Source organism: Carassius gibelio, chromosome B6 (assembly GCF_023724105.1).
Source record: "Carassius gibelio isolate Cgi1373 ecotype wild population from Czech Republic chromosome B6, carGib1.2-hapl.c, whole genome shotgun sequence".
NCBI lineage: Eukaryota > Metazoa > Chordata > Actinopteri > Cypriniformes > Cyprinidae > Carassius > Carassius gibelio.
The window spans coordinates 29,379,881-29,392,421 of NC_068401.1; the positions used below are offsets into that span (position 1 = coordinate 29,379,881).

A 12,541-nucleotide genomic window follows, 5' to 3' on the forward strand; every position below is an offset into this window, starting at 1 on the left:
CTTGACTCGTGGAATGAACGGTGACAACACAACTTCCCTTATGGTGAACGGTGATCCAGATGGTGCTCAGATGAAGACGATGGGGACAGGAAGACTGACGAGGATGAAGAGGGTTCAAGAGTTCAGGTAGGTTTAATAATGGCGTTCAGGCAAGTGAGGAGATCGGTGCAAGACCAGACGATGAGTGATGGTGACTGATGGCTTTATATGTGGTTCTGGTGATGATGCACAGGAGTTCAGAATTCGGGTGATTGGGGACGAGTGGGTGTGGCGTAAGTGTCCGATTCCGGGAGTGTAGAAGGTGTGGCTGTGACACACACATTGCTCACCTATTGTAAATTAAAAATTTATAGCACCCCATTTTAAAGCTTTATTCATAGTGTGGCTGTTTGTTCCCATCAACTGAGGCCTAATGATTTCACTGCAGTGAGTATGGGATTTAAATCCTGCCATGATTCAGAACTGAAAATACAGTTCTGAAAGGTTGAAACTAAGTGTTCGAAAACTCAAAATCTTACAAAAAAAAGTTTTGCAAGTTCGAAAAATAAGATTTGCAAGCTTGCAAAATGTAAAAAAAAAATAAAAATATGTCTGCAAACATTGTTGTTTTTGAGATTTCCTTCTTCAGAACTGCAACATTTTTTTACGATGTTGCGCAAAGAATTTTTCAGAGTTTCAAATTTGTCAGTGTACTCCCACTGTATTAGATTGTTTTCCAGGTTTGAAACCTTGTAAATGGTGAATCTGAAAACTGGTATGCGATTGTGTGAAAAAAAGTTTTGAAACTCTGAAAACAGAGCTTTGCAGGCTTGCAAAGTGGTAAAAAAAATTTAAATCTCTTCAAACATAATTTTGTTTTTGAGTTTTCCCTCTTCAGAAGTGCAACACTCTTTTTAATGGTGTTGTGCAATAATTTTTTCAGGGTTTCGAATTTGTCACTGATCTCCCAGTGTATAGTTTGTTTTCAAGATTTGAAACTTTGTAAATAGTGATCTGAAAACTGGTGTGCAAATAGGTGAAAAAAAGTTTTGAAACTCTGAAAACTGAGGTTTGAAAGGGCGAAACTTATTACATTACATTACACTCCTATGTAGACAATTTTTTCAGAGCCGAGTTTAAAACACCCACTTTCCGGAGATACGCCCACACAGTTGCGAGCTTGCAACTCACGTAGCTCTGCTCTGAAACTCTGAAACTCAGACTGAGCGAAAATGAAGCTTTACAACCTCGCAAATAAATAAAAAAAAGCCTGGAGGGAGGGCCTTCTGCTCTTGGCCAATGCTTTGCTGTCTGTCGGCGTACAGTCCAATCACAAGTCGTATTTACCTGAAAGGTGGGATTGACCGACTGCTCCGCCAATGACAAAAGCTTTTCAATAAAGCATTTTGCGATTACTCTATGGCAAGTGTGCTTCAAATTAGGAAGTTCAGACATTAATAGTGTGGCGAGTGGGGCGGGGCCGAGAGGCGTGGGAACGAGGAGTGAGGCCAGGTGTAGTGATTGAAGATGTGCTGCACCTGCGCCCCACCGCCGGTATCAAGTCCCACGTAGGAGAGAGGAGAGAGGACCAGGCCTGGGACATTATTTTATGTTTGCTTTTTATTTTGAGCCCACCAGTCGTCCGTGAGGGGCTGGTGTGCTGTTTTGTGTTTATTTTTCAATTATTAAAATGTTTTGATTGTGCGCCAGTTCCCGCCTCCTTCTTCCCGATGATTACAAAGGTAGTATCGTTACAGTGGTGCCGAAGCCCGGAGATCCCTCGCCGCTGTGGTGAATCCGCGGTGCCCTCGAGGCGGTGGGCTGGAGCGAGTTGCCGGGGACGGGCGAGCTCACTGCCGGCCGCCCACGATATGGAGGGGCAGCTGCCGTCCGTGAGGGAGCGGAGGAGTTGGCGCCGTTCGCCAGGGGGCCGGAGCCTGCTGCCTCCGCGATGGAATCCGGAGGGGCAGGGAACGGGGGACTCCTGCCGCTGCCCAAAACCGGAGGAGCTGTCGCCGTCCATCGGGCAGCGGAGGAGTGTCGCGCCGTCCGCCGAGGGCCGTCCAGTGCCACCGCCAGGCACCACGGAGGAGATCACCCAGCTGGTGGAGGGCCGAGCAGCAGTGCGTCTGGGAACCGGAATTTTTATCTATTTATTTTTTCCCTCTCTCCCCTCTCTCGTCTCTGTCGCTCCTCCTTCCATCTCCTTTTCTCTCGCCTCATCTGTCCTACCCCCAGGTTCCCACAGGTCCCCGTGAGGGGGAGTAGAGCGCAGTCTAGAGGGTACCCCCCGGCCTGCGAGGGGCGATGGGGGTATGTGGAGAGTGGGGTGGGGCCGAGAGGCGTGGGAACGAGGAGTGAGGCCAGGTGTAGTGATTGAAGATGAGCTGCACCTGTGCCCCACCGCCGGTATCGAGTCCCACGTAGGAGATGGAAGGATATAAAACTGGAGCGACGACCGTGAAGGAGGAGAGAGGACCAGGCCTGGGACATTATTTCATGTTTGCTATTTATTTTGAGCGCACCAGTTGTCCGTGAGGGGCTGGTGTGCTGTTTTGTGTTTATTTTTCAATTATTAAAATGTTTTGATTGTGCGCCGGTTCCCACCTCCTTCTTCCCGATGATTACAAAGGTCGTATCGTTACAAATAGAACACAGCATAGACCTAAGATCTTAAGAAGAAACCATGTTATTAATGATTATAAATGAGAATTGTTAATGATATTACCAATATCCACAAAGCTGACAGCTTTAACTGTTGTAGTTTGTTCAAGTTGTGCACAAAATAGATGCTGCTTTTCTGTGCTTCTCTCTCTCACAATGCACAACTGAGCCGTTCATCAGGAGTGTGGCAGAGATGAGGACAGTTTGAAACTCTTTTTCCACTAAAACTTTGATGCGCATCGTCTCAGTTTAATATGTGAACACGGCAAATTATGCGATCGATGCAATTGATGCAAATTGTTAAGTTATAACGTAAATGTATTGGCCTTGTCGCCATTGGGGACCTCAACAAAATCTTCACTCGCAATTTAACATTTTTGGTTGCATTTGCTACAATTTTAGTTGCAGTTTGTAGCCCTGGATGTGCTTGTTATTTTGTCTGACTATGTGGATGCAAAAAGAACATTTTGTATTTTGAAATGAAATGCAGTTCTCAGGTGTAGATAAGTTTGGTTGATATCAAAACCCATTAAAATATACCCTGTTCATTTTCATAGCATTAGAATGCAGTCTAACAAGTCTTTGAATTGAATTAAACCTTACTGCATTAAATATTTGAACAACACTAATACAATTACTTTGAGTCATTTGTTAATTACTGATCAAGATGGCAATAGTTTACATAGAAGCAATTTAAAATGTTTTTTTTAACACTTTCTTAGTTTCCGAATCATAAAGCGCTTTACTGCCAGGTAGGTTTACAAATGAGGTGAATTTGTTTTGGTGACGGAAGCTTCCACACAGATAAGAATAAGTAAATGGGGAATAACAATCTACAAAAAATGAAAAAAATAATACTGCATATAGAAAATACACATTGTATTTGTATGAACAGGTGTACATTAATGTAAATAATTGTGTGGTAAATGTATGAAAAGTGTTGTTACACGTTTATTGTCAGGTGTTCATGAGGTAGATTGCATGAAGGAAGAATCTGTCCTCTGTCTGGCCGTTCTGGCGTTCAATGCTCTGAAGCACCGACCAGACAGCAACAGTTCAAAGAGGTGTTCTGGGTGTGAGGGGTCCAGAATGATTTTGCCAGCCCTTTTGCTCACTCTGGATGAGTGCAGGTCTTGGAGACTCGGGGGTTGTACCAGTGATTCACTCAGCAGTCCAAACTAGCCACTAGTGATGATCGATTCTTGAACGAATCGTTCTTTTGAGCTGGTTCACAATAAATCAAACTGAATCGAACTTTAGTTCTGTACTATAGTTTTGTCCTAGTGTATGTTCCACAATGTTGTGATCCACCTCCGAGGAGGCCTGTTAATGCCTACTAATCGGCAGTGGGCCTTCTGCCCGAACTACCAGGGCCAACCACCGAAGTTGAGCTGGCCTAGGAGCCCTATTGGGGGCTATTCGGTCAAGGAGGCCTGCTGGGGCCTACTAACCAACCGTGCAGCCTTTGCGGCAGAAAGCTGTTGCTACAGCATCCTGGTACCTAATCACATTGCCAGAGGCAGTGTACTCAGCAAATAGCAATACCCTTATAGCAGGGGAGTACAACATACGCCATGCTGCCTAGTGGAGGCCCCATTAGGGGCCTATCTACTAAATGCATAGGCTTCAGCCCATGGCAATGCTCTGGCTTCAAAGGGAGCGGGGTTCAAAAACCGGAATCAAATGTAGTATAGAACTCCCTGCTCAACCAGAGCCATCGTGGTGTGAGGTAGATAAATACAGAGGTGAGAATGGACTACTCAAAACTACCCTGAGTTAGCAGGGGAGTAACAACCATATGCCCCTGCAATGTTAGACAGGGAACGGGCCTGCAAGTGGCTCCAAGGGTTACAGGGATTTGTCCTGCGCCCAGCATAGGGTAGCGGGGGGGCTAAATTGCAAGCCAACCCACTTCAACCCTTCGGTCGAGCGATTAGCTCAACGGGCTGAGTGGAGCCAGCTCTAGAGGCCCAAACATCTCTGTTTGGCAGGGTCTGACATACTGTCATTTCGCAGAGTGAAAGATGGCCTAACCCTGCCAGACTGATCCTACCTCAGCTACCACCCTGCATTACTCTATCACCCCTGAATGCAGAGAAAGGGAGGATTTAACAGCTCCCATTTAAGGAAGGAGGCTGAAATCTAGGGGAGGAAGCCTAACACATAATGAATGCGGCAGCTATACTTAGCAACACACCTCCAACATCCCTAGCATAGCCTAGGCCAGCTACAGAGGCGGGTAGAAAAGGCCCTCCAGGGAGATCAAACCCTACTACCGCAGAGCTCCCTCAAGAGCATCCTGTGCGTGATCTTCAACCAAACAGTACACACACATCTCGTGAGTGTCACCCGGCGACAAATATCTTGGGCACGGGTCAGCACATTTCACAAAACTTTTAGGACTTGCCTTAGATGTGCGTTTCATTTTCGCTGTAAGCGACATATAACACTGTGTTTTCCCAGTGATTTATACACACTTGACATCAAGTAAAGCGTAAAAGCAGAGCTCTTTCTTGAAGTCCACAAAATCATCCTTGAGATTCTGAAGGCATTGATCTGAAAACCAAGGTGAGTTTTAGGCACAGTGAGTTTAAATTCCACTGAGAAAACAACGTGTGCCGTACATGAGTGAAGACAATTCACTTCTGCTGCTTATTAACTTTCAACTTCTTGGCAATGCTGAGAAGTCGTCTGCTTCTTTTCATCATGTTCTCCATGGGAAATGCAGATAGTAAACAAGACATTCCTTTGTATGTATTCCTCAAATCTTTCCATTGAGGTCCAATGCAGTGCATAGTTTAGCTCCAACCCTGATTCATGAGTTCACGCTTGCATATAATTAGCTTAGGTATGGTATGCATATTTGGCGTGCTGTCCGGGGAAGGGCTCCAAGCTCGGGAGTGGCCTGAACCTATTTGAGTATCCCTGATATAAACCATCATACTATTTTAAAAGCTTGTTCTGCAATATATTTGGCAATTTGTAGCTTTATGGACAGTATCATTGATTTTTATTAAATATCGCAATATATTTAAAATTGCAATAATATTGTATCATGACACAAGTATCATGATAATATCATATCGTTAGGCCTCTGTTGATTCCCACCCCTAGAATCCTCTATAGAAATATCATATGCATGATAGAAAAATTTGTCTAGGAATTAATGTAATAAGTCATTTCCAATGGCAGTACATGTCTGTTTGAGAGAATTAAGTAGGTAGGAAGATTCTCTCTACATACAGTACAGACCAAAAGTTTGGACACACCTTCTCATTCAAAGATTTTTCTTTATTTTTATGACTATGAAAATTGTAGATTCACACTGAAGACATCAAAACTATGAATTAACACATGTGGAAGTATATATGGAATTATATACATAACAAAAAAAGTGTGAAACAACTGAAAATATTTCATATTGTAGGTTCTTCAAAGTAGCCACCTTTTGCTTTGATTACTGCTTTGCACACTCTTGGCATTCTCTTGATGAGCTTCAAGAGGTAGTCACCTGAAATGGTCTTCAACAGTCTTGAAGGAGTTCCCCGAGAGATGCTTAGCACTTGTTGGACCTTTTGCCTTCTGTCTGCGGTCCAGCTCACCCCTAAACCATCTGGATTGGGTTCAGGTCCGGTGACTGTGGAGGCCAGGTCATCTGGAGCAGCACCCCATCACTCTCCTTCTTGCTCAAATAGCCCTTGATGCCTTCAGTGTGACTCTACAATTCTCATAGTCATGAAAATAAAGAAAACTCTTTGAATGAGAAGGTGTGTCCAAACTTTTGGTCTGTACTGTACTTTTAGGTCATAAAATTTACCTCATGGTAACCAGGGGTCTGGGGTCATTCACAGACATCCTGGCATCCAGTAAGTTTATTGGGTGAGGGGTCGGTGATTTATTTGTTAATCTAATGAATAATTGATTTGTTAAATCAAATGAAAAATGGTGTGTCTGATTGGTCCAGACGCTACACCAGTAAGGGTCCAGTGATGTCCTTCAGGTGGTCCAGTACCAGTTGTTCAAATGACTTCATGACCACAGACATTAAAGCCACAGTTCTGTAGTCATTTAGTTCTGTAATTTTGCAGGTTTTAATGGATCCGTGGAGAGAAGGTCAGAATGGGAGTGGGGTGTGAGACCTGTATTTTTTTTTTTTTTTTTTAAACCTGCAATAAAACAAGAAACAAATCATCTGCCAGTTGCTAGGGGATGGTGTCTTGTAGTTGGTGTTGTCTTTAAGACCTTTCAACACTGATGCAGGATTGTTGGCAGAAAAAAAAAATCTTTACAGAATAGTTTTTCCTTGCCACTCTGATCAAATTTGTCTATCCCATTCCTGTAAGCATCTTTAGACTAATGAAGCTGTCTGAGTTTTGCAGTGAACCACGGTTGGTCATTGTTGTAAGGAGTGCACATATCCTCACAAAAAAACAGATATATGTTGTTACAGTCTCTGTGAGCAAGAGGAACAGTCCTTATTACAGATTTAGCTCATTTCAGTTTCTGCCTGTAGGTCGGTATAAGATGAACCAAACAGTGATCAGAGAGTCCCAAAGCTGCTTGTGGGACAGAGTGATGTGCATCTTTTATTGTGGTGTAACAGTGATCCAGTATATGACTGTTTTGGATGGGACATGAAAGGTGCTGTCTGTATTTTGGAGATTTGCTTAAAGGCACTGAGAACGATTGAAACAGTGTTCGGGTGTTGTTGTTCTGTGTCTGTGATCTGAACGGCTAGTTGTTGTTGTTGTAAAGTCGAGCTCACGTGCACTTGTGGAAGAATGGAAACACAAGAATGAACGAGGAAAACTATTGCAGTGAGTAAAAAGGCTTACAGTTGATGAAAATCACTCCTAGATTTGCACAACACATCTTTAACATTGTTACATCTGTACACCACCTTCCGTTAATGTAGAAGCATGTCCCGCTGCCTCAAGATTTCCTCGCTGATTTTGCATCGCGATCCTCTCTGAACAGCTGGAAGCTGAAAAAATGACTTCATTCAGCCAGGTTGCAGGTTGACAAAGAGTTTTCACAGTGCATTTCAATTAAGTTATCAACACACCTGTCAACTGCTCCTACAGGGAGCCCACTTAAAGGGAGGGGGGACAGCCCAACCCATACATGCAGACAAACATAGGGAGCAGGGAACCCTACTTCAATATCCACATACTTAGTGAGGGACATCTCACTCCACTCAAGCTAAAGAATGGCTAATCAAAGGAAACGGTCCTCATACAGCTACCAACTTCGATGTTTCAGGTGGACCATCATAAAAAAAAAAACACTGGAGGCAACCAGACCTACGAAACCGCTAAGAAGAAAGCAAGGAACAAAAAAAATTCCCATCAGGTCACTTCAATGGTCCGGCTAGCATCTCAGCAACAGTGGGACTGGAACCACGGATAGTAGGCTGTCAATTTCATAGCAACTGCATAATACAGCAAGCATTCAGCTTCCACGAGAGCCGAATGTGCTCTGTACCAACGCTAGAACCCCTCGAGAATCAAGGGGGAACAGAATCCACTGCCACGAATGCATCGTTATGAGCCTGTCCAGCTCCCATGAAAAGTGCATTTGCTCCATTGACACTTATTCACAAAGAAATAATTGTAATGAGGGTATTCAACTCCTTCAAGATGCTTCTCGATCAACATACAAACACACACTACATATGATTCGCGTGAATCCGCAGGTATCCAGGTTTTTTTCTCGAAAAACTAAATGCGCACGCTCCTCACACATGCACAAACCACATGAATCATGCATGTCCTCAGGAGATCTGAAACGATTTGCAGACTGGTTTCAAAACGTACACAAACTGCTCCTGAAGACAAACATGATGGTCCCATGCATTACAGACGCCCCCTTAGCCGGTCTCACGCAAGCAGAGCAAAGGCAGCACAGAAGCTATATGTATAAAGCTGAACTGCGGCTTGTGTACTGAAAATACAGAAGAGGATTGTTTTTTGAGTGACATTTTTCAGGTATCCTCTGACAACTGTCTCTCATGTGCTTTGAATATGATCTTGGCAGTACTGTGCTGTGATGTGGCCATGTTTTCCTCTGTACCACACCTACATGTATATAACATGCTGTATTCTAGTGTAGTTTGCAAGATAAAAGTATTCTTAACGTTCCTCAGAAGTGTTTGTGTCTCCCTTCCATGAACCCTTTATGATCCAGCACTGATGAAATCCCTCACAATTAGAAACCGAGTTAGGTTTGATTCCACACAGCAGAAATGAGCAGAGATCAGACTCACTGGGGACTCTGTTGATGGCTTTGAGCGGCCGCAGGACTCTGACCGTCCGGATGGCCGTCAGGTTGACGTTCTGCAGGTCCAGTGAATACTCCACCACCCTGAACACACACACACACACACACACAAACGTTATAAACACACAGTTCATCTGTAGTCTAATGCGGCACAGGTGGTGTTTTATACAAAAAATGAAGCTCCTCAGACAAACACTCAACTGCTCTGATGATCTTTGACAGCTGATTATACGCTCAACATATTAATATACATGCAGACACGCATGTGTCAGAGATCTCTAAATGTCACAGTGTCTGGTCTGTGTATCCCTGGGTGTCCACTAGTGGTCTCATTTCCCCATATAGTCATCCCACTGCAGGTACTACTTTTCCCACAAGCCTTTGTCTGGATTCATCACTGTTAATTACACACCTGTTAATTGCACTCAGCTGTTCCCACTTTCATCGTTTTCACCTGCCCATATATACCCTGTCTGTTTCTATCATTTTCATGGAGTCCTTGGTTTATGTCACCCTGGTTTTTCATGTTCCCTAGTGTTTTTCGTGTTTCTTGTTTTTAACGGCTCCCCATCGGATATTGACCATTTGCCTGATTGGATTATGATTTTTTGATTCCTCTAATAAAACACTGCACTTGGATCTTTCTGTTTGTGTGTGCGATTCATGACAGATTATTATAATTTTTTTATGTTTCTGAAAGAAGTGCCTTCTGCTCGCAAAAGCAGCATTTATTTGATCAAAAATACAGAAAATAAAATTTTATATTGTGAAATAATATTATGAAATAAAGTAATTGTTTTCTGTGTGAATCTGTGTTAAAGTGTAATGTATTTCTGTGATGCTCCGCTGTATTTTCAGCATCATTCCTCCAGTCTTCAGTGTCACATGATCTTCAGAAATCAGAATAATATGATGATTTACTGCTCGAGAAAAATGAAGATTATTATCAATGTTGAAACACACTTGTGCTGCACAATATTTTTGTGGAAACTGTGATGTATTTTATTTTTCAGGATTCACAGATGAACAGAAAGTTCAAAAGAACAGCATAGAAATAAAAATCTTTTCTAACATTATAAATGTCTTTACTGTCACTTTGAGCAATTTAATGCAGCCTTGATGAATAACACTATTCATTTATTTAAAAAAAATTGAATGATGGTGTGTATTTTATATTAAATGTTACAATTATATTATTATAGCACAGCCTTATGGAGTTTGTCAGTGTTAACAGCATCATTCATTCTGAATGGAGAAGCTCCTGAATCACTGCTGATCTGAACTGAGAGCACTAACACAGATCATGCTTCATCAGCTCAGCACATCAGGAATCAAATTGGGTTTGTTTGAGAGTTGAACTGAAGAGTGTAACGGTTGCTGCATGAAAGCTGTGTGTGTGTGTGATCTCACCCGGCCATCACGATGAAGAAGTCCAGTCTGTTCCAGGTGTCTCCCAGATAACTGCACCGGCCGAAGATCCCCAGCGCCACCATCTTCACCACCATCTCCAGCGCGAAGAAGATGTAGATGAAGGCATCGAAGGCCTGACAGACAGAGAGAAATCAGCTGTGCAATTAAATCAGTTGACATCAACAGACTAACAATCAGATAATTAACATGAAGCGCTGATGATGAGTCTCTAGATGACGCTGATGATCTGGAATCATCTGAGTGTGCGTTTGAATATTAGATGTGGAGCACAAGCTAACGGGTTTGTTAATGTGTGAAGGATTCATTAACAGGCTTCAGTCTTAAGCCCGAAGTATGTGAATGTTTGAAACGCTGATGAATCCGGTTCCTCAGACTGACCTGCAGGATCTGGCAGCGTTCGGAGGAGCAGTCGATGTTCTCGCAGGGCTGGTACATCCCCAGTGTCACACAGTTCAGCAGGATCACCATCATACTCACTCGCTCGAACCATGTGAGCCAGTTAAGGAGAACGATGCAGTGATTGTGTGATTACAGCACGGACGAACAGAAGACATCACCACAGCCAATAAACCAACACATCCATAATGAACCAACAGAGAGAGAGAAACTGAACCAGTCTGAACCACTGACATATGTAAACACCATCAATTCATGATCTATTATGACATGAATGCATTACATGACTAGTGCGCACAAGATTAATAAATTTTAATTAATCAAGGATGCATTTAATTGATCAAAGGTGACAGTAAAGACATTTATAACGGACCAGATATTTCTATTTCAAATAAAAGTTATTCTTTTGAACTTTCAAATTCATCTGTGAATGAGTGTGAGTGTGAGTGGATACTGAATTCATTGCTGGAGCTCAGCAGCATCAGCTCATATGCTGGAAAAGAGCAGCGTGAACATTCTTCTGAACGACTCCTTTAATGTCTCACAGAAGAGAGGAGTGAGTCATACAGAAACCACATCAGGGGGAGAAAATTATGACTTTCTTCAAAACTAATGTTTATAATATAATACCCAAATGTTCAAACAAATGTGAATGTGAGGCACAGGTGGGCAGTGGAGCTGCTCTGTTACCATAGTAACACCTCCTCAGGTGAAGTGCTCCCCTCATTCATCCAGCAGCAGCCGGTCAAACACACACAACTCATTCACAATGAGGAGTCATTTCTCTTAAGGCGAGCTGCTGGAGGTGAGCAGGGTATCAGATCTCACCACACTTCAGCAGCTGATTCATCACCACTAGAGTTTTGCATCACAAGCTTTCTGAAAAGTTATGTTTAAGTATGCAAATGAGGCATTATATAATGAAATATGCACTCATTTGCATACATTTCCAAAACAGGAATCTGAACATTAGGTAAAGTTGTGCTCAAAGTTCTTTGTTGACATACTGTTTTTTTCCAGAGGGTATTCTGGATTTCTCGTTTTATCACTTCATAAATCAGACAGAAAACAAATACATTTTCACCATGTTTTTATAAATAAACTTTCACTACTGCATATGTAAATGGGAATATGGGCATATGTACAAAACCTCTCAGTAAAAGCATAATACAGGGAGGCATAAACCTGTAAAGTTTAACTCTTTACAGATATGGATTTGAATTGAAATCTACACATGCAAACAGATAAAAAATAATACAAATAAAAAATGTAAATGTGTATTTTAGATGCTTTTTCCCACTTGTCTGAAAGAAAGACTTGAGAATGAAGAAGCAATGACTTTAATGCTTCTGTGCAGTAAATGCTATAAGAATTCATCATGCTGCTTCAATAAACTATAGTTAAAGTTGATATGGTCAGTATGGTGATTTTATTTTATTATTATTATTATTATTATTTATAATTGATAAGACTTAAGTATAATTGACTAGTTCCATTAGCTGCACATGACAAATAATGCTTTGAGTCTCCATCTGTTAATCTGAAAGTGTTTCTCAGGATTCCCAGCAGACCTTCACAAGCTCACTTACACTAATGCTGAACCATAAACAGATGATCGCGAGGACACGCACACACACACACACACACACACAGAAGCATATTAAACAGAACGAGTGCGGGTCTCATTATGAGCGTCTGAAACCTTCATCAGTGCTTCTGTCCCGTCATGAGAGTGAATCCAGCTCTGGTGTCACTCGACACTGATCTGAGGTCAGTAGAGAGGATTCAGGCT

General features: G+C 42.4%; 1 protein-coding gene across 1 annotated transcript in view; it reads right to left on the reverse strand.

The window, feature by feature from the left end:
* The window catches only part of LOC127959408 (voltage-dependent T-type calcium channel subunit alpha-1I-like), a 110,615-nt gene extending 99,777 nt beyond the window's left edge, over positions 1–10,838 (reverse strand). The window contains exons 1-3 of the mRNA XM_052558582.1: positions 10,732–10,838; positions 10,333–10,466; positions 8,909–9,006 (exon numbers count right to left, since the gene is read on the reverse strand). Of these exons, the coding sequence (XP_052414542.1) occupies positions 8,909–9,006; positions 10,333–10,466; positions 10,732–10,824 (325 nt within the window). The 5' untranslated portion in view covers positions 10,825–10,838. The remainder of the gene's footprint in view (positions 1–8,908; positions 9,007–10,332; positions 10,467–10,731) is intronic.
* Positions 10,839–12,541: the final 1,703 nt, after the last annotated feature.